Source organism: Nylanderia fulva, unplaced genomic scaffold (genome assembly GCF_048542155.1).
Source record: "Nylanderia fulva isolate GAGA-0341 unplaced genomic scaffold, ASM4854215v1 Scaffold132, whole genome shotgun sequence".
Taxonomy (NCBI): domain Eukaryota; kingdom Metazoa; phylum Arthropoda; class Insecta; order Hymenoptera; family Formicidae; genus Nylanderia; species Nylanderia fulva.
Window position 1 is genome coordinate 51,446 of NW_028189538.1, and position 24,659 is coordinate 76,104.

At 30.5% G+C, this 24,659-nt stretch overlaps 1 protein-coding gene across 1 annotated transcript in view; it reads left to right on the forward strand.

The window, feature by feature from the left end:
- The first annotated feature begins 14,049 nt into the window (after positions 1-14,049).
- The window catches only part of LOC114939890 (proteoglycan Cow-like), a 92,531-nt gene continuing 81,921 nt past the window's right edge, over positions 14,050-24,659 (forward strand). Inside the window, exon 1 of the mRNA XM_085479903.1 lies at positions 14,050-14,738. Coding sequence (XP_085336029.1) covers positions 14,625-14,738 — 114 coding nt within the window. The 5' untranslated portion in view covers positions 14,050-14,624. The remainder of the gene's footprint in view (positions 14,739-24,659) is intronic.

A 24,659-nucleotide genomic window follows, 5' to 3' on the forward strand; every position in this document is an offset into this window, starting at 1 on the left:
AATATATACATTGATATCAACAAAATAATTTTAATGTTACATATTTAACATAACGTTACAATTATGTCATTAGAGTTATAAAGCATTAATAAAATTTTTTAAATATACACATTTACATTTTCCAATATACGTGAATGTTACGTATTTAACATAACGTTACAATTATGTCATCAAAATTACGTAGTATATTCAAAAATTTTAGAATATGTGCATTTACATTTATCAAAATACATAAATATTACGTATTTAATATAACATTACAATTATGTCATTAAAATTACGTAGCATTTACGAAAATTTTAGAGTATGCACATTTACATTTATCAAACTACATAAATATTACGTATTTAACATAACGTTACTATTACGTAATTAGAGTTATGTTGTATTTATGAAACTTTTAGAGTATACACATTTACATTCACCAAAATACATAAATGTTACGTATTTAACATAACGATACTATTATATCATTAAAATTACGTAGCATTTACGAAAATTTTAGAGTATGCACATTTCCATTCACAAAGAAACATAAATGTTACGTATTTAACATAACGTTACAATTATGTCATTAAAATTACGTAGCATTTACGAAACTTTTAGAGAATGCACATTTACATTCATCAAATTTCATAAATGTTACATAACAAAGTAACGTTAAAATTATATAACAATTTTATGTAACAATTATAGATTCATTACGTTATTGACATAAACGATACGTCACAGTTTCGTTATGATGATCTGTAATATATACATATAAAACATTATGTAATTATTACGTAAATGATCCCTGCGTGTTTACTGGGTATGTATACAAGGTGGACGAAGCGTTGGAGAAAGAAATGTTTTAAATAAAAGTAAATTGACTTTAAGGGGGAAAGCGAATTGCATGATTTATGTTTTATTTGGAGGATATTTTCAAGGTCATTTAAAGGTCAATCAAATTTTTTTAATGAAAACCTATATTTTTTATTTTTTATTCTTATTCCTCGTAAAAATATAAGCAACCTCTGTAGGAACCATTTTTCAATTTAGCACATACTGTAAGTTTCACAGATATTTGAAAAGTGAAAATTGATAAAAGAAAGTAATACCGTACTGTACAGTACAATTTTATAAGCATCCGCTGTACATTTTATTATTATTAGTCGAAACAAAAAACATTAACATAATTTAATTAGGTTGCTGGTAGTGTTAGTAATTATTATAAGGAGTTTTATTCTCCACGTTGTCCTTTTATGGTATACAATATTTAGACACAGCGTATAAGTTTCTTCTAAGGTATGACTTATTTTGTGTACATTGGGCTTATCATTGTTATTAGTTATTAGTATTGCCATTCCGTTCGGACGTACGATCTAACACGTTTTCTGACATCGGCAATAGCTCATTTTTAATTTATTTATTATTAACTTTTGAATGAAATTTGTTTGCGTCTATGTGTTTATTTATTAATAATTTATTCCACTGTTAACCAATCGTGTTATTACTTACTACATATATTGTGAGTATTATTTCTTTTTTCTGCGTACTTGATTGTATTTTAGATAAACTTATACTGTTATATTTCTCTATTGTTATTTTAGATTTGCTTGAAAAGGACCTAAAGTTGAGGTCGAAACGCAGCAAATTAATAAAAATTATATGCCAGAGTGTCGAATAGAAGAGTATTGTTTTACTTATTATTTATAATTCTTAGCAATTTCAATAATTCGATTGTTAGTAATTATTGTCATTATTTAGACTCAGCAATGGAGTGTTTATCTGTAGAGGAAAAAGTCGAAATGGTTCTTATTTATGGAGAATCTAGGAGATATGTGCAACAGTTTATTCTCCTGTATGCCGAACGGTTTCCTGATAGAAGAACTCTATCACAAATATCATTTTATCGTGTTATAAAGCAGTTTTCAGAAGAAGGAAGTGTTCAGCCAAAAAAAAGAAGCCGTAAAAGAATCGCTACCGGCGAAAATAAGGAAACTGCAGTGTTAGCTGCAGTGAATTATGATCCCCATATAAGTTCCCGAAAATTAGTTACCAATTCAGGAATTTCTAAAAGCAGTATTCTTAGAATATTAAAACGGTACAAATTCTATCCATACCATGTGTCGTTGCATCAAGAACTACATGATGACGATTTTGTGAATAGAATAACATTTTGTAAATGGGCACAAGATATAATGCGGAATAATAATAACTTTTCTATCCGTATTATTTAGTGACGAATGTACTTTCACCAATCATGGTGAAGTAAATCGACATAACATGCACTATTGGGCTGTTGAAAATCCACATTGGATTTAAGAGAAGTGGAGCATCAGAGATCTTGGTCTGTTAATGTGTGGTGTGGAATTTTGGGAGAAAAAGTAATTGGGCCTTTTTTTTATCGATGGCACATTAACAGGAGAAATGTACACAATCTTTGTAACTGAAGAGTTGCCGTTACTGTTGGAAGATGTACCATTAGAAGAAAGGCAGACCATGTGGTACCAGCACGACGGATGCCCTGCTCATTATGCACGTATTGCTAGAGATGCTTTAAATCAGAATTACAATGATCGTTGGAAAGGACGCGGAGGTTCAATACATTGGCCAGCTCGATCTCCTGATTTTACACCCCTAGACTTTTTCTTATGGAATTATCTCAAAGATAAAGTTTACATCGATGAACCAACGACTCCAGAAAACATGCAGAGCGCAAACGAAATGCTTGTGCAAATATTGAAAGAGACGCACTTTTACGCACACATTAATCTTTTCTACAAAGAATTGTAAAGTGCATTGAGATAGAAGGGTATCACTTTGAACATTTATTATAATCTAATTGAATTATGTTAATGTTTTTTGTTTCGACTAATAATAATAAAATGTACAGCGGATGCTTATAAAATTGTACAGTACAGTACGGTATTACTTTCTTTTATCAATTTTCACTTTTCAAATATCTGTGAAACTTACAGTATGTGCTAAATTGAAAAATGGTTTGTACAAAAGTTGCTTATATTTTTACGAGGAATAAGAATAAAAAATAAAAAATTTAGCAAGGATAGAGAATCTATTGCTGAAAGAGCCAATATAGCAAATTTGCCAAGATGAGGAACTATCTCAAATCGAGATTTTATAAGCTCCTCTTTCCTCCTAACAAACTCCCTAAAATTTCCTAAAATTAATATAGACGAGAAAAATATATCGGTCCGAAAAAGTTGGCTGAATCGGGAATCGAACCCGAGACCTTCCGCTAAAAAATTTAGGTTTCCATTAAAAAAAATTAGATTGACCTTTAAATGACCTTGAAAATATCCTCCAAATAAAACATAAATCATGCAATTCGCTTTCCCCCTTAAAGTCAATTTACTTTTATTTAAAACATTTCTTTCTCCAAGGCACGCTTCGTTTTTGAGATATTTCACATTATCAACTTAAATTTGTGTATATATATATATACACTTTGTGTATATAATACACACTTTGTGTATATATATATACACTTTGTGTATATAATATACACTTTGTGTATATATATATATATATATATATATATATTTATGTATATATATATATATATATACATACATATATATATACATAAATATATATATATATATATATATATATATATATATATATATATGTAGGGTAAAGTGGGGTGTTGTGTGCCATGGGGTGTCGTGTGCCACTCAGTTTACCGCCATGTCGGATTAGTATGACGTCATCTACGTAATGTCAGCTTAGTTTCTAGACCTACTCTCACTTTTCATGAGCATCCGACGCTTGTGCACGCGTCCCACAAGTTTTACGAATTGTTCTCGTTTCGTTGTGCTCCGTAAAGTTTTCTAGACGATTCTTCTTCACGCAATTTTGCAGGCAAGAAGCGACAGGTAAATCTTCAAATATTTAAAAGTATCTATGGACTATTGCCTTCAAAATCGTTAAAGTGATTTTGTGCTAATGTAGCATGTGACGAGGTTATGGTGGCTATTTCGAAATGTAGCATATGGGGTGTTGTGTGCCACTCCATTTTCGACATTTTACCAACGCAGCATACATGTGTCATACATTTTAGACATTTTTAACGCATTCTTTGCATTTTTCATGCAAATGTAAAGTAATTGTAGTAATTTTTGAAGTGGAATTTTATTACTTTTTTTAAATTTTTGTTTCTTTTTCACAGGATTTTCATAGTCACTATGCCTCGCAATACTTACAAAAGTATGCCGAAGCAAATATTACGCAATTCATTGCAATGAATGCGATCGGGCTGTTCATCTAAAGTGTGCAAATATGAAAACAGGATATTTCACTTGTTCTCAATGCGAAGCGGCTGAAACTGATTAAACTTTTTTTCTATTATAATTATGAACGTATATTTTCATTTTTTCAAAGTTTAATAAAGAACATTTATCAAAAAATGCTATTTTCTACTATTTACAGTCGTAGCACACAACACCCCACAAATTTTCAAAATCCCAAATTTACACTGTTTTTTCAGAATTCGAATACAATTTCAAAATTTGCGAAATTCAAAAAACTGCTATTACAGGTTCTTCGGCAATAAGATAAGCTAAAAATAGAATGTTTAACATTACAACAATATGCATTTTTGAGAAAGTTATGGTCCAAAAACAAAACCCGGCACACAACACCCCACTTTACCCTGTATATATATATATATATATATGATTAGAAGTTAAAAAAACATATATATATATATAAATATATATATATATATATATATATATATATATATATTAAATTAAAAATATGAAATTTGGTGGATATTTTCGATTAATAAAAAGGATATTTATATTTTTTAATTTTCCTGTATTATTAAAAGTGGATGGAACTAACAACCCCTATTCAATTTTTTAAAGGAACCGAAATATAATCATCTAAAAATATACATTAGAAAACTTCTTTTTTTTAGAAATTTTCTTGTTTTATATTTTTTTCGTAAAATTAAGTTAAAAAAAAGAACTCATGGAGAGATATCTCAAGACAAAATGATATCTTGCACTTATTTCTCCGATTAGTATTATTATATGTGTGTATAGACTTTTATATTATTTCTGTCTCTTTTTTGCCATCACGTGAGTGTTTGCTGAAGTAATTGGACGTGTTTAATAGCGACAAGATAAAAGAAATCAATTTTTTAAATATTTGATGTAATGTAAGTTTTCTGTTTTGTTTCACTGTACGTGCTGTTTTAAGAGGAATATTATACAACATTATATTATGTTGGTAAGACCCAATACAGTTTTGTACTACATATTTCAATGAGTAGAAAAAGTCTACAAGATGATAGTCTTCTTGTAGCCATTTTTTTTCTAAAAAATGAGTGGGATAAAGCGGTTTTCGTTTCTTTCTAAGGCCTAGGAGATCACTTTGTCCCAAAATTTTTTAAATATATTGCTCTGCGTTTTTGTTACAGATATAATACAAAATGTCTAGATATCATTCTCGCAAAATCACAATAAAGCTATAAAACTCAAGTAAAATTTCAATGCTATATCTTTTTGTTAATTTTCTTGCAATAATTTTAATGGTGCACTATGATATAAAAATGCTAAAAATATTTTTTTGTCGCATAAATTCAAATATTATAAATATAATTATTAAATCTAAATTATTTGCATCAAAAGTATTTTGGATCTAGGGACTGGACCCAGTAAGCAAGACATATTTAATCAACATTTGAAAATGTTGATTTTATATAAATTTTCTAAACGTTATGATATAATGTTTTATAAATATGTTTAAAATATTATTAATAAATATTTTATAAAATATTTTAACTCATGTTTTATAAATGTTTTAAAAATATTATTTAATAACATATTGCTCTTAAAGTATTAATAAAATATAAAACGTTTTAATTTCAATATTACCGAAACCTCTAAATCAATGTCAAAGTTGTTTATAATTATGTTGCATACAATGTTAAAAACTACGTACTTGACAACAATAATAACGTTGTAACAATGATTTTTTGCTTATTGGGGAGTAAAATGGTCAATATGCAGGCATATAGAAAATGTTTGACTGCAAAAAAAATGAAGTAATAAACAATTTAATTATTTCATTAAAAAGAGAAAGAAAATATCAACTTTGCAAAGCGTGAGAGAGAAAGCAAAATTAATACACAAACAACTGTATATATTAATTTTTTCCTTAAGATGACTATTTTAACTTACTCTTTTCTGTTATACGTATATTTTATTTTGATCTAGAGAATTTGTTTAAAACTTATCATCGGGAATATTATAGATATATAAAAAGATATTTTTGTTTTTTGAAGATTGATCTTGTAATTAATTCATTGTAGCAGCTAAAATATTGATTAATATATGTATCTGAAACTTTGCCATATATTGATTAATATCAGAAAGTAATTTAATATTAATACTATCTTATATCGTTGAGATCAGTAGGCCTATTCTGTAATTTTTTAACGCTTGCGTTATAATTATAACGCACGATTTACTAGGTGTGGACCAATGAAATTGTACAGTTTTTAATAAATTATGCATTATAATTATAACGCTGTTACATATGTAATTGTATAGCGCGCGTGAGCTGTAATAGCGCACGCGTGAGTTCGAGAAGCGTTGAGCGAGCGGAGAGCGCGAGAGCGGAGCTCTCTCCCTTACCACCCTTGGAGCAAGACACTCGTACAATAAGCGAAGTCGTGTAATTCTTCCTATGATCAATTTATATATATATATATATATATATATATATATTCATATCTGTTTGAAGTAAAGTTAACGTATGATATAACAAGAAAGAAATTGTGATTATTTATCAAGCGATCATTATCCATTTCCTGCCGAAACCGAGAATACACGACAGATTGGCGACGAGGATGGGATCCTGCGATTTACGGTCGGTACATATTAGAATTATTCTGTTTTCGTCTGCGTAAGGTCAGAACGAAAAAGTCACAGAAAAAAAGGGTGGAGCAGCACTTGAATACTTCATTACAAAGAACTTTCGAGAGAAGCGATTAAAAAATTATCGCATCAAGATGATAGAGACACAGGCGCAAGCTGTGGTACACGGGAATTTTGCAATAGAAATTTTTGATCCGAACGTGACAAATTGGAATCGGTGGCTTAGACGTTTCGAAGGAGCAGTTACAGTTTTTAAAGTTCCAGAGCTCCAAAAGGTCGCGTATTTATTACATTTTATTGGCTCCACTTTTTTCGATTTTATTTGTGATAAACTGGCTCCGGTGGATCCGTATACGCAATCTTACGCGATTTTGACGGCAAAGTTAGCGGAGTTCTACGCACCCGCACCTCTCGAAATCGCGGAAAACTTTCGTTTTCATTAAAGGAAACAAGGAGAAAACGAAACTGTGCAACAATATGTTGCTGCATTACATAAATTAAGTATAAATTGCAATTTTGGACAATATTTGCAGACGGCTTTAAGAAATCAATTAGTTTTTTGCTTATTAAGTAAGCAAGCTCAATCACGGCTTTTGGAGACAAAGGATCTAACTTTTGAGAAGGCGGTGGAAATGGCAATGTCCATGGAATTGTCAGAGAAGGATGTGGATCAAATTCAAGCTAGACTAGCAAATGTCATCGCATTAAATCAAAAGGATAAATTTTCGAACAAGAAAAACGAATGAGCTACAGCGAGGAAGAAGATTCAAGGAAAGTCAAATGCGTTTGTTAATAAGAGACGAAACGGTAACAATTCGGGGACATATAGCGGTACCGATTTAAATGTTATTTGTTTTAGATGCGGAGATAAACATTTAGCGACTGTTTGTACTTTGGATAGGAATATTGCGTGTAGAAATTGTGATACAAAAGGTCATCTACAGAAAGTATGTAAAAGAAAAAGCAAAGCAGCGGCAAATGAACTAAGGGAGATTTTATCGACGCAGACGGAACAGAGTGAATTTCGTGAAAAATACTATGTAACCGTAAGTTTGGGTGATAAGGAAGCACGTTTTGAAATTGATAGCGGAGCGGCCGTTACCATTATAAATTTTTTGTAAAAGTTTTTTGTCCTAATGTGCGCGTCGAAAAATCGAACCTACAATTAATTACTTTCTGTAAAACGACAATTCCAGTTGTCGGTTTTGTTAGAATTCAAGTGCATTATGGCAGTATAGTTAAAATGTTAAATATGTACATTGCGAATACAGATAGAGAACCGTTGTTAGGCCGTGAGTGGATTAGGCAATTAAAAATCAATTATCGGATACATTAAATACGTTAAACACAAATTCTTCTAAAGAGTTCGAAAAGCTATTACGAAAATACAAACAGGGGTTGGATCCGAACTCATCTAAGATTAAAAAAATACAAGCTTGGTTATCAATTAAAGAAAATTTGCGTCCGGTATTTTTACGACCTAGAAAGGTACCTTTCAAATTAATGTCTTTGGTAGAAAAAGAAATAGAAAGATTAGTAGAGGCAGGCGTGCTTAAAAAAGTTAATTCAGCAGTATGGGCCACTCCTGTGGTACCTGTTTTAAAAAAAAGATGGTACAGTTCGTTTATGCGGGGATTTTAGCGTCACATTGAATAAGCATTTACTCATAGATAAGCATTTATTGCCAACAATAGATGAATTGTTTTACGCGGAGGAATCAAATTTTCAAAAATCGATCTTAAGCAAGCTTATTTGCAAATGGGGGTTCACCCGGATGATCAAGAAATACATTAAATACGCACCGAGGATTATACCAATGTACACGTTTGTTATACGGAATTGCATTGGCGCCAGCGATCTGGCAGAGAGAGATAGAAAACGTGTTAAAAGATATTCCCGGAGTAAGTTTTTTAGATGATATTAAAGAAAATTTGCCGATTAATTTCGGGTCCGACAGATCAAATACATTTAGAAAGACTTAAACAAGTATTAGGTAGATTAAACGAATACAATATACAAATTAATACAGAGAAAAGTAAATTTTTTAAGAACGGAATACATTATTGTGGTCATTACATTGATAAGACCGGTATTCACAAGGAAAAAGCGAAAATGGAAGCGATTGAAGATATGCGTCGTCCGCAAAATATTACAGAATTGCGAGCGTTTTTAGGTTTAGTAAACTATTATGGTCGCTTCATAGCAAATGCTAGTACGATGTTAAAACTGTTATACAAATTACTTGAAAGTAGACAAAGTAAATCAAGACCGCTTAATTGGAATGAGGCATGCGAAACAGCGTTCCATAAAGCAAAGAAAGAATTTATGAGCGACAAGGTTTTAGCGCATTACAATTCGAAGCTACCTTTAATAGTTGCGTGCGATGCAAGTGCGTATGGTGTGGGTGCGGTTCTCTCACAAAAACAAGCTGACGGAACAGAGCGCGTGATCCAATATGCCTCTCAAACTCTTTCGCGTACACAAAGGAAATACTCAGATTGATAAAGAGGCTTACGCAATTATTTTTGCAATTAAGAAATTTTACTAATATCTTTTCAAAAATTGTTTTGTATTATATACAGATCACCGTCCGTTAACGCAAATTTTCAGACCGGAGAAAGGGTTGCCGGCACATTCTGCATTGAGAATGCAACATTACGCAATTTTCTTGCAAGGCTTCTCGTATGATGTTAAATATAGAAATACTAAACAGCACGGTAATGCCGATGGGTTATCGCGATTACCAATTGCGCAAGAATACTAATACGAAAATGATGTAGTTGATAATTTTGAAATAAATGTAATAGAGTTTTACCAATTACGCGTTCTGAATTGTCAGCAGAAACGGAAAAAGATAGCGAACTACGAGCATTATATTCAGCGTTACAAAATGGTAGCAGTATTAAGCCATGTGAACGTTTCAATATTTCGATAGAAGAATTTAGTCTTCAAAAAGGTATTATTATGCGAGATTGTAGAGTAATTATTCCACAAAAACTTAGAAACAGAATTGTACAAGAACTACATTGCGAACACGCTGGCATTGTTAAGATGAAAGCATTAGCGAGGCAATATGTGTGGTGGCCACGTATTGACCTTTATCTCGAAAAAGTAGCAAAAGATTGTGCAAATTGTAATTTGGTACGAAATAATCCTCGAAAAACTAAAACATATGAATGGGAAACTGCAGAGTTTCTTTTTCAACGAGTACGTATCGATTTCACGGGGCCATTCATGGGCCATTATTTCTTTATTTTGGTAGATGCTTTTTCGAAATGGCCCGAGGTGTATATTACAAAGGATTTGACAAGTAGTGACTATGATACAAAAATGCAGGCAAATATTCAGTACATTCGGCATCCCGGAAATAATCGTTTTGGATAACGGACGACATTTTACATCAAAGGAATTTGCACAATTCTTACATTGTAATGGTATCACGCACAAAACGACGGCACCTTTCCATCCGGCGACAAATGGCCAAGCGGAACGTTTCGTTCAAACTCTAAAAATAGCTTTTAAAAAAAATGTCAAAATAATAGAGTACAGCTAAATGAATTACAGAAAGCGGTGCAACAAATTTTATTTTACTATCGAACGACACCACACTTCGCCATAGGAATGTTGCCGGCGGAAAGGATGTTTAACAAAAAATTACGTACACGTTTATCACTATTACTAGCAAGTACAAGCGAAATGAATACGAATAATAAAAAATATGTAATGCGCGCGAGTTTCAAGTTGGCGATAAAGTCGAATGTCGAAATTATTATGGAGCAAATAAATGGATGTTTGGAAGGATTGAAAAACGCACAGGATTACTACATTATATAATTAGGATGGATAATAACACTTGCTGGAAACGGCACATCGATCAAATACAAAGAGTGAGAAACGTCACGCAGAACTCCAAAATTTTGAAGGAGTTATGGGACTACAATCTGCCCGGGAAAACGGAATTATCCGCGGAACAAGAAGATCGGAATGAAATAAATCAACCACGAGAGGAGGAAGGTTCAAAGAACGTTAATAAACCTACAACTAGGAAAGACGCAAACAGCACCGAGGGAAATCGAGGCGAAAAGGAAGTTCCCGAGCTGAGAACGCCGCGAAAATCTATTCGATGTTGTGGCCCGCCTAAATGTTACCAGGCTTAACGATATATATATATATATATATATATATATATATATATATATTTTTTTTTGTTTTGCTATAATTCTTTGTTTTCCTCTCCCAAGTTTACTTTTATGTAGTTGCAAAAGAGAAAAAAAATTTTTTTTCCTTGAGGAGAGGGAAAGTGTTACATATGTAATAATCGTATAGCGCGCGCGAGCTGTAATAGCGCACGCGCGAGTTCGGGAAGCGTTGAGCGAGCGGAGAGCGCGAGAGCGGAGCTCTCTCCTTTACCAGCCTTGGAGCAAGGCACTCGTACAATAAGCGAAGTGTAATTTTTCCTATGATCAATTTATATATATATATATATATATTTTCATATCTGTTTGAAGTAAAGTTAACGTGTGATATAACAAGAAAGAAACTGTGATTATTTATCAAGCGATCATTATCCATTTCTTGCCGAAACCGAGAATACACGACAAACGCTTACGTTAAAAAGTTACAGAATAAGCCTGCAGGTTCAAGGGAATTCCTCAGCGAACAACGAATTCCGACGAAATAGTAGCGTCTTCATTTTGGAATTAAAAATATTGGTAATTACCGATTGATTTTCGAAGAATAATTACTGATATTTTCAATTTCACATTATAAATCAGATCAAACATATATTAGAAATCCATATATACATGAGTCACTTTTTGCTACGTTTAATACTATTATATAGGTTTAAACGTAAATATGTATTGACGTTTTTTGCTCTATTATTATATCTACAATGCACGCACACATACATACGAATCGTAATACAAAAGATACTTTTATGTTAGACTTCTAATCTAGATTTAGAGGATAACAGTGGTTTTTTCCATGAATCTTAATCCCAAGGATCTTGTGTTTATATTCATATAAAATGTATATTTTTTATATAAAGCACATAATATGGAGCTCGTTTGTCATTTGAAACGTGTTATATCGAGATAAAAATATATAAAGGAAAACTAATTTCGTAATTATTTCTCGTTTTTTATATGAAATCGAATTTCCCTAAAATCATTGATGTATGTATTGCAATTATAGAGAAGCATTTTTAATTCTGTCAAATTAATACGACAAAAGACTAGAAGTAGAAAAATAATAATTGGTTGATAAAATAGACAATGTGAAGAATCCCCTCGTTAGATAGGAATGGATCGAGAATACAGGGTGTGTATTTTAAGTAATGAGAATAAGTCCACAAAAAATAATTTATTAGAGATATCGCTACAAAACTTTAGTAGTTTTCAAAATATGCTCCTTGAGTATCAACACACTTCTGCAGGCGACGTTTCCACGCTTCGTACGCTCCCTGGAAGTCACCAACCGAAACATCCTTCAGAGCATGCGTGCAAGCCCTTTTGACAACATCCAGGGTCCCGTGGTGGCGCCCTTTGAGGGCGGTTTTCACTTTGCGGAAGAGGAAAAAGTCTGCTGGGGTAAGGTCGGGGCTGTAGGGAGGCTGTGGAATTGTTACGATGCCATTTTTTGAGTTTGGCGCAAATCTTCCTCATCCCAAGATCCTCACTGATGATTTTGTGCACAATCATTTTATCCATTCCTAGCGTTTCTGCGATCATGCGAACACTTAAACGCCGGTCCGTGTTCAGCAAATGAATCATTTCCAGCGTTGATGCACCCGATTTTCCAAGGCGAACGCAAAATTTGATTGCGTAACGCTGTTCAATGCTTTGTTGCATTTTGAACTTGCACACACTTTTTTGAAGACGTCTACGCCACGCGTGATCCTGCCTCAACCAAAGCCAGCAGGCGACCGCCGATTGGAGCGTTATCAAGGTCGAAGGCCCCACTACCGACTCCAACCGGTTGGAGCGCCCTCTGGCGTACAGCCGCGTCAGGACAAAAATATTCTCATTACTTAAAATACAAACCCTGTATGATTGTTTTTGTTAATCAATCGCCTGAAAATGTGTGTGTGTGGTCCAAAGGTTTGTTTCAAAACGATCAAATTAAATAAAGAAACAAAATTTAAAGAAAGGTAAATATTGTAGGCCAACTAAACGAGCAATTAAATAAGATCTAAAGATTTATTAATAATTAAATAATTAAATTCTCATTCCGTTAGAGAAACAATATACAGCGTAAACGTTTCGACTGCACTACAGTCTTTTTCAATACGTAAAAATCAAATATTAAAATACAAAGTTAAATATTAAATATTACAAAGTTGGTTAAACATTAAAATACAAAATTAAACGATTCTTTGCTGATGACCAATAGATGAGTAAGCCGATTGGTCTGAGATTCCAAGTTTTGCGACATTTAATCATGATTATCGTTTTAACAAGTTCTTCTTCTTGACATTTCAAGTGTGTGTTGCGAAGTCTAAATAACAAATGTCCTAGGACATTTGGTCATCAACGAAGAATCGTTTAACTTTGTATTTTAATGTTTAACCAACTTTGTATTTTAATATTTAACTTTGTATTTTAATATTTGATTTTTACGTATTGAAAAAGACTGTAGTGCAGTCGAAACGTTTACGCTGTATATTGTTTCTCTAACGGAATGAGAATTTAATTATTTAATTATTAATAAATCTTTAGATCTTATTTAATTGCTCGTTTAGTTGGCCTACAATATTTACCTTTTTTTAAATTTTGTTAATTTATACGAGTCTTTCATTAATTAAATTTAAATAAAGAAAAATCCAAAAACTTTGTTACGCTTAATTTCTACACTTGGTTGTTATTTTTCTATCAAAATTTCTATTCCAATCTAATGCTGTTACTTTAGAAAAGTCTACATGTAAGTATTATGCTAGCGCGATGCTCAATAATTGTAACGAAACTAAAAGAGGAGAAGGAAAAAATTGGTTGCGAAAATTCTTGGAGAATGGGACTAGATATATATTTTCTCGATGCCTTTCTCCAACATGAATTCAATATAATTCTCTTTCCCCTTTTTGTCTGTCAGGCCGTGGGCTACATCAGGTAGATAGGTAGGTGAACTAAGCAGTTAAAGGTATTGACTGGTGCAGTGTACCACCCGCTCGCTAATCCCGCTCGCCATCGTGCCGAAGATAGTCGAATAGATATATACGGTGAACAGCGGAAACGGCCGAGCAAGCCAAGCGAGATGGCGGCTCCTCGGTCTATACCTAACACGCGCTATCAGACCTTCCACCTCGCTCTCCCCTCCCCCTCCCGCCCACACGAGTACTGGCTCCGAGCGGCGTCGTTCGTCGGAATCCGACCAATAAACGTGCGCCCGCGCCAGTGATAGTGCAGCAGTGGTGTCGCCTCCACTTGGCGTAGTCACGTCACAACTTGTTCGGCTATCGAACTGCGTGTTTTCAATTCGTTTTCGGAGTCGAGTGACGTACGTACGGCGAGTTTAGAAATTTTGCGTGCGCGTGTCGTCGTCGGCTACATTTAATACGCGCGCGCGCGCACATACGCATACACGGTACAATTGTCTCTCGCGAATGATATCTCTCTTTTTCTTCCCTTACGTGTATGGTATATAATCGCGTGTGCTGACTTGCGCGCGCGCGCGCGTGTTTCCCGGTGTGAAATAAGTGACCGTTCCGGGAGTAAAAAGAGATAGAGGAGAACGATGGCAGGAGCCGTGCAATTTTCGTGGATATTCGCGGTCGCAGTACTTCTGGTTTTGACCGTAGGAGTGAAGTGCAAGAGAAAATTCGACGGGGACTTCGAGTTTGCCGAAGAGGTGAGTCCAACATTTATATACGATATGCGTTTTATATATTCCCGAATGTGTGTCTCTGTCCCTCTTTCCTCGCTTGCTCATGCAAGAATTATGGGCCATAGAATAGGTCAGCGAGACGTTCCCTTTTCTTCCTGATGATCCGGCAGAAAGAGAGAGAGAGAGAGGGAGAGAGAGAGAGATATGTGACAGAGAGACTTTCGTCTCTTGAATATATATTTATTGATTTGGAAAAATCATAATTCGCCATTTCTTCGTATTTTATAGGATTGATTTCATCATTGGATGAAATGATGGAAAAAACCAAAACTTCAATATCTCCGCAGGATAACGCGAATTTCATTGCGAATTGTTGTAAAATGTCTATTTTTTGACATTTTATTTCGAAATACTATGGTTTTTTGAATTACGAGTCTGATTTATTGGTTTCCCTTGCGTATTGAATTGATCTCTCTCTCCTTCCCTCATTCTCCTCTCCCTCTTTTCTTCATATATATATATATATATATATTCATATTCATATATATATATATATATATATATATATATATATATATATATTATATATATTCTATATTTACTTTATATTGAAATCATTGGGATTGCTTGGATTTTTCTGTATGACATATATTATTTTGTTAATAGTCACTGAAGATAAAATGAAAAGAAACTGAAACGTGTATCTGGATAATTATAAAGTGATTTTTTTAAAGATAATTATTCATGTCTCCTGTTTTCTTTAGCTCTCATTAACCTATTTCCTTCTTGTTTTAATATTAATTATATTAATATATTTATTCAATATATATTCTCTGTTGAATTTAAACAAATTACTCGAAGTCTCAATATAAAAATTATGTGTGTATGTGTGTGTGTGTGTGTGTGTGTGTGTTGTGTGTAAATCGAACTAAACTATTAAAACCAATTATTGAGCATCATAATTATATTTAATTCGATGAATTAAAATTATGTATATAATAGAAATTCGAGAATTAAAGTTATGTACATAATTAAAATTCAGCAGATTAAAATTATGTACCCTCGCGGAGAAAAAGTTTATTTGGCGCACGCGAAGCGTGCGCTTGTGTTATCTAGTTTTGTAAATTTATTGTTCATTGTTACTTCATAATTCTAAGGATATAAGTACTTTAATATTGCCAGAAAAGACAGTATCTGAATAAATTCAAAATAAATACTTCTATAAAATAAAAAAAAATATTACGTGTTAATTATTACATTTTCATAATGCGTATAATGTATTATAATTTATTTACAAAAAAATTATCGTGACTATCACTGAAGCTATTCGTTTTTTAAAAATAATTTGCAATAAAAATTGTAAAAATAAAGATAATTTTAAAAGGCGTAATTTCAAGGAAAATATTTTATAATATGCATGGTTTTAATATAGATATATGAAATAGATATATGAAATAGATAGATATATATTGTTAGAAAAATAATAAAATATAATAAATATTACAATATAAAATATATTTTTTTGTAATTTGTAATTTGTATTGTAATATTTTATATCATTTTTAGTAATAAAATTTTATTGCATATATATGCCAAATGTTTTTAAATATAATACACAAAAAACTTATTATAAGAGTTTAAAACCGTTTAATTATAAATAAGTTAAAACTTTGACAGCAAACAGAAATACATGTGCCAAATATATAAGAAAATATTCAAATTAAATGCAATATGCAATTAATCTCAATAAAATAATAAGTAAATAATAATAATAAATAATAAATAAAAAATAAATAAATAAAATAATAAAAACAAATCCTTGTTAAATGTTATTTTAAAAAATAATTATTCAAAATCATAAAATAAATTAATGTCGAATAACTAATTATAATTAATTATATACAATAAATTTATATATACTTAACTTTAGGATTTTGAATAGACTTTTAATTTATATAAACTAAATTTTACATATCTATAATTTATAATTTAATTTATAATTTATAATTAATCTAAAATTTTAAGATTAAAGAATGACACATCTGGACTTGCTCAGATTCGAACCATCACAACCTTTGCTCATCACAAGTACACATTTTAAGATCATTCCTGTCGACACAAACCGATAAAATCGTAAAAGAAGAAGAAAAAAAATACATATACAATCCGAATATACAGGGTGTCCCAGACCACCCGTACACCCCTTTTCTTTCAAAAACTAAGCATTTTAGAGAAAAACGTTTTAGACAAAAATTGTATGGTTTTGAGGGGAACATAAGATGGTGCCATTGATTTGACCTTGAAAAGTCAGTTAAAGGTCACGTAAAGATCAACTTCAATTTTTTAAATAAAACTTCCTATTTTTTATTACATATTCTAGTAGGTTATCTCAACAGCTGTACAAAATCCTATAACAAAGTATTTTTTTCATGGAGTACTCTTTGAGTTATAAAAGTTTGAAGCTAACAATTTTTTGACTTAAAATGTAAAATATTTTGTACAATATTCAATTTTCAATAATCATGCCTTAATACTTTTCTGTGCAGTATAATAAGATCAATCAATTGGTATAAAGAAAACAGATAATTGTTTTAAAAAGAATATGTAATATTTAACATGCAGCTGCATACTTTTTTTATAAGCAACTGTGTTTTCTTTTACACAATTTTCCCATTATTCCGTAGAAGAAAGTATTAAAGTATGAATATCGAAAACTGAATATTTTACAAGATATTTTACATTATGTCAAAAAATTGTTAGTTTCAAACCTTTATAACTCAAAGAGTACTCCATGAAAAAACATTTTATTACAGGGTTTTGGAAAGTTCTTAAGAATCTGTAATGAAAAAATAGATAGTTCCATTTAAGAAATTAAAGTTGACCTTCACATGACCTTCAAATGACTTCAAGGTCAAATCAATGGCACCATCTTATGTTCCCCTTAAGGGGAACCATACAATTTTTGTCTAAAACGTTTTTCTCTAAAATGCTTAGTTTTTGAAAGAAAAGGGGTATACGGGTGGTCTGATATACCGGGTAACACCCAGTATAAGCTTTTATATTTTATTTTAATTTTAAATCTATCTGTATATGCGTCTTAAAACTTGTGTTTGTTTCAAAGTCTAAATTGTATAAAATATGTTTTATATATGAACTAAAAGCACTTTAAATCTTAAAGTCGATTATACGAATAGTATACATGATCAAGTTGACTAACTATCGCATTTATGTTTTAGAATAGTCAATTTTTGAATAATGTTCAATAAAATAATAAATCAAAAACATTGATATAATACAAATTCAAATAGCCCCTCTTTTCATGTCTGAATTTGTAGAAGATTAAAAGATTAACTTCTGAACAGATTAATCAACAATACTTTCGTCATCAAAATCAACAAGACAAGATTATTCGCAAGCAAAACATCATATTTACATTACAGACAAGTATATACATATATATACATATATATTAATATATTTACATTACAGACAAGTATATTATATTTTAACTTTTCAATTATGGATACTCAAAAATAAAAATGATCTCTGATATCTGATATCAGTCCGGGCAAGTAAGAACAAACATATAAATGCAAATACATAGTTGCAGTACTAATAGTATAAAAAAATGAAATAGTACAAAAACATACAGTTATTTTAACAAAAAAGTATACAATTGTACATTGCAAATTGCAATTTTTTTTAATTGCAATTTTTTTAACAAGAACTTTTTTTACATCAATTAATTTATCTCATTATTTTATACAGAATATTAAGGTAAGATTATCGAAAAAAGAGTATATTTACAAGATATATCATTTTTTGTCAAAATTTGTTAGACTACAGTAAATTTTTTGACTATTTATACCAAACAGTTTTTCTTCCAAATTTTTTTTTCTACGAACAATATTTTCTGTGATTATTAACTTATTTCTATTAACATTTTAACTCTTTATTTACTTTATCCTGTATATATGTATACACACACGGACGCACGCGCGCACACACCTATACTATATATAAATAAGAAATTTCTTAATGGAAAAACAGTGATTTTGAATATGTAACATTTTTTTGCTTCTGAAGTGTTGTTAATGTTTTTCATGAAATGTTACAATTGCAATTGTTACAATTTTCCTACAATGTATCCACAATATTATATATTACATTGCAATTTACAAATGTACTATAATGTTATATATAATAGAAAAGTTCTGCATTCTGTATATTCCAAACGATTAGCGAAAACACTAAACGAATAATATTATTAACATATGCTAATGCGTGTACTACAGATAGAACAATGTAATCAATCATTAATAATGATTACTAGAATACAAATTTAGTAAAATAAATTTATAGTTTATTATATCATATTTGTATATGTTCTAGATATTTTATTTAGAAAAAAATAATTGTACTCTATTCCATGTTTATACAAACATTTCAATTATGAATATAGGAACTTGTAACTTTCTCTACTTATTGCTTCAATACACAAATTATACACTTTTATTATAAAAAATATTAAAAACCATGAGAGAGAGAGGGTGAAGAAAGAGAGGGAGAAAGAGTGAAGAAAAACGAAAGAAGGGAAGAGAGAGAGAGGGAAGAGAGAGAGAGATAAATATACATATATATATATATATATATATATATATATAATATATATAATAAGTCTTTTTATAAATTCCATCTGTTAGGAATAAAACTTTATAGTAACAATATCTTATTGCCATAATGTCTCCATGTATAATGTCCGTAAAGAAAATGGAAAGACAAAAAAAAATGGAAACTTGGATTTAATTTTTTATCGCTTTGTATTCCTTTTGTTTCTCTTGATTTTTGATGAATCTCGAGATTCATAAAAAATTAAAAACTTTCTAATGATCGTTACTGAAATTATACTACTAATATACATGAATAAATGATAAATAAATGTTATAGATATAGATACGGGTAGAAAGGAGAAAATGACAATAAGTGCAGTTATTTTTAATTTTAAAAACGTTCTCAAGATTGTAAGATTTAAGCCTTTTTTGGTTTTGCTTTGGAAATTGCAATTTTTTTATTGATCAAGGATCCCTCAGTAAACTACGAACTCTGACAAAATAATAGGGCCCTCATTTTGGAATTAAAAATATCGGTAATTACCGATTGATTTTTGAAGAATAATTACTAATATTTTGAATTTCACATTATAAATCATCCAGATCAAATATGTATTAGAAATCCATGTAAACATGGCATATATGGAGTGACTTTTTGTTATGTTTAATACTATTATATAGGTTTGAATGTATATACATATTATATATATATATGTATTGCTGTTTTTATTGTTCTATTATACTTACAATGCACGCATACATATGAATCGTAATACAAACTATACTTTTATATTAGACTTTTAATCTAGATTCCGAGGATAATAGTGCTTTTTTTATGTATCTTAATTTCATGAATCTTTCCTGCCAGCACTGGTACGTACGTGTCAAATACGTCATTATGACATGCTAATTCGTCACATGTTACGTTGCAACGACGTCACAAATAGTGTTTGAAACGTAATTATCACGTTACTGTCACGTAACTAACAGCCAAATTCTTGGTGATAGAAACGTTGTAGTGACGTGTTAAGCACCTATTCACGACCTAAAAATGAATGATCGGTTTTGAGAAATTAAGATTAATTTTTATACTGTCCAAAACAGCACAATAACGTTTTAAAAACGTATTAAAAAATATACATATTGGACGTTTCGTACATTTAAAACCATATTAGAATTTTAAACATCTTTTTAAACATTAGATTTCTTCGACGGATAAGAAAGAAAAAAACATCTTGTTAATAAGGCCAAAGATCGTGTCTCTTTTGAGATAAAGAAGGTGATGAAATCCATAATTGAGATACCTGCCAGAGAACATAGATTTATGAAAAGCAGTTGAATTCCATTTATTAATGACGATGATAATGACGTCCAAAAAATTGAGATCTAATCGATTGCCGATTTTCCTCTCTTTTGACAACTTTTATAATCGTGAACTGTAACTATTGATCGAAAGAGTTAAATGTCTTAAGTGTCATATCGAATATCGTAGAAGAATCCTTAATACATTGTCAATATAATGAAAATAATGCTACAATAAAATTTTGAACTAATATCCGTGATAATCGGTAGAGAAATAGAAAGAGCTCATGCCAAAATATGTTAAAATTAGTATTTAAATTATATATTATATTATAAATTATATAAAGTTGTTCATAAATATATTAAAGAAAGAAAAAAGTTTTATACAATATTTTCATTAATATTATTATTATTGGATATAATTAATTTGTTTTTTCCTTCTAATATTTTCTAGTAATATTTTTAAATATTCATGGAACATATCGAAGTTATAATAGAATAAAATTTTTCTGATAAAATCTTGAAAGAGAGAGGGAAAAATCTTATACATACAATATCCATTAAGCCAATGATTGTGTTTCCTTTATGGCAAAGGAAATGTTGATTCGTAATAAAAATAATCGGTCGGAAAAAACTAGGTTTATGAAATAAAATTTTATATAAAACCATCATTAATATAATTCTCATGTTTAAAAAAGTGATATTAAGAAAATTTGGTTTGTTCTCGATTCTTTATCCCGTAATTTAAATTATAATAAATGAAAAAAATTAAAAGTATTTAAAATGTAAAAAATGGTGGAAGGAACTGCTAAAACGCGATATCCACCAAAGAGAAAAAGGAAGATTTAATAGAAAGAAATTCAAATCTCTCTCTTTCTCTCTCTCTCCCTGCCCTCCCTCTCTTCACCCCCTCTTTCTGTCGCTGGGAGTGAAAAAGTTTTTCATTCTCTTCTCCAAAACTATCCATAGTGGTTCGGTGGTATTTTTTGGTAATTGTGCTGGCCAGGGAAAATATTTAAACATCTTAATAGCTTTAATATCATGGGACTGTAGGCAATTTTGAAAAAGAGTGAGAAGCAGATTTCCTCCAATATCTCTAAAGCAATTTGCAGATAGAAGAATGAGACAATATTTTACTGGAAAAAAAAGACAAATGGCTCGACATCTTATTAATAAACAAATATAATTTTTTTTTCACAAGTGTTTACATTATTTTGTCTACCTCCTGAATTTACTTATATTTTATCTTAACTTTATCTAAATGATATTTTGTGGTTATATGTAATAAGGAAAGAGTTGAAATTTTTTCTTAAATTTTAATAGACTTTGGATATATTAAGCAGATGAGTCATTGAAAATGAAATTAAGAGATAAATATCTTTTTTTATTTGAGCGTTTTTACACGTTTAAAGATTGAAACAAATATTCTTCGAAATAAATTTGGTCAGATTTACATGCAAAGAGCATATAATACGTTAAATACTTAAGGAGATCCTTCACGATTATCTGTTTTATCGACACAGTCGTATATTTTCGTATTTCTAGGATTTCTCTGCATTAATTTGTCAGAATATAAAATGCTTCTCTATAATTGCAATACATGCATCAATAATCCCATGGAATCTCAATTTTATATGAAAAATATGAAATAAGAGTTTTCCTTACTTATTTTCATCTCGATATGACATCTCGAATTGCAGACGAACTGTCAACCTCATCATAATATATGCTTTATATAAACCATATACATTTTGTACGAATAAAAAAGCACATTTTCTGGGATTAGGGAACATAAAAGAAAGCACTGTTATTCTCTAAATCTGAATTATAAGTAATATTTGGATTAGAAGTCTAATAAAAATGTGTAATTAGAAATACGATTCGTACATATGTGTGCGTGCATTGTGTATATGTGCATATGTTTTGGATATGAAAATTTTTTTCATATATTTTTTTCAAAAAAATATAGAAAAATATTTATTTTTTTTTTCTGTAGTATTTTTGCTTCAAATCTGTTAAAAATCTTATAGACATCGCAGTAAACTAATATTTTTCACGTTGACATGAGCTACATTACATTATGTTATAATATTATTGTGTATTATGTTATTTTTTTATAAAATGCCGAGGAGTTTTGTTAGAAAGAAAAAATCATATCTATCCAATTCTTAAATTATATATGTTTTTATTTTGAACCGATTTTAGTTATATAATCTATTTCAAAGACATATTAATAGTATGATTAAAATTTACTCGAATCTATTAGAACTTTACTTGCACGACTCATAAGAAAGTGAAAATATTTTTTACAGTTATAGAAAAGTCAATTAAAAGCAAAATAAAAAATATATATTTTTTCAATTTTTCCATTTTTTTCGGAAAAATATGAAAAATTTCACGGAAATTTTCTTCTTTTGTAGTTAGATTATGTTTATCTTTCACAAAACTATATTAATCTAATTTTTCTATCATTTCTATAGTCTAATCCGAAATCCTATTATTCGTGCCTCTCTACCCCTTCTCCTACAATTGGCTTCCTAAAATTTCGTACAATTATTAAATTCTCATGTCTCTTCACAGAACTTCTTACATATTCTATTTACCTATAAACCGCCTGCATACATTCTTCTTACTATAGTTAGAAATAGGTATATGGACCTGTGTATTACCACTTTTTATTGGTGAAATTTAACTAATTAGTATCTTGTCATTTTGCTGTAGATAGTTTTCTATATTTTATTTTTTTAAATCTTTTTACGCATTACAATTCCTACTTCCGAATGTTCTTCTATCTGTATATATTTAACGTCCTGAAGTCTCAGCTCTAAAAGTTCTCCACTTCTAGCTGACGCATCTCATTGACTATCATATCAAAATGCTAACCTATCTACTTCAATTTTTAAATTCTCTAATTTTTCCATTTGCTTTATACTTCTAACATTTCACACTCCGATTCGTGAAATGTTACATCTAGTATTGTACTCATATGTTACATCTAGTATTGTACCAATATTGCATTCACAACAGCATTGAACTCCGTATTGCACTTTTGGATGATGTTCTTAGAGTAGTTATTACATAAAGATCCGAATAGGGAACTATTTTAACTTCCGGAATATTTTACTTCAGAAGATGCCATCATTATGGATCAATACATTATACATACTTGGAATTAATAATGTAGTGGTTTTCCGTTGCCTTCTACATCGTAGGTCACAGCCACTCCAATGTGACTTCTATTTGGTAATGACATAGCTGCTGCCCTACGTCATGTTCTTTTAGTCGCCTTTTACGATAGGCAGAACCATGGTATACCATGGAACTATTTTGCCCCGGTTCCACGGAAAAATATATACACATATATAGATGCGTAAGAAGTCCCGAAACGGTCTAATATTTTGGAAAGGAAGCATTTTACAAGAAATTTTAAACAAAAATTGTAGTTTCGTAAATGTCTGAATAGCTCAGCTGGAAGAGGATTCGCCCGGCAAGCGGAAGATCTCGGATTCGATTCCCGATTCAGCCGACTTTCGGACCAATATTTTTCTCGCCTATTTCTTTACAGGAGAAGTTAAGGGAGGAACAAGAGAAATTTTTGAGATCCCAACCATAGGATACAAATTCCCAGATTTCTCAATTTTTCTTTCTTAAGTTTCGCAATAACGTCGCGTTTGGCTCTATTGGTCGAGATGGAGGAGGTGTATATTTGTGTTTTTGAAATTAGTGTTTAAAAAAACTCATTTTTAGTAATTCTAATGATTTGACCTTGAATGACATTACAAGATTATATCAAGATTATTTTTAAAATAAAATTATTATCTTTTTTTATATAAATTGATTGCTTCCTATATTCTCCATAAAAAGCTATATGGAATAGTATGAATAGAAAGTGAATAGTTTACGGGATATTTTATATACTTTAATTTGACATAATCTTGCATAAACTATAAAATACCTTGTAAACTATTCACTTTGACTATCTAATTCTTTCTTGACTATCTAACTTTTTATGCAAAATATTGTGTTTTGTTTG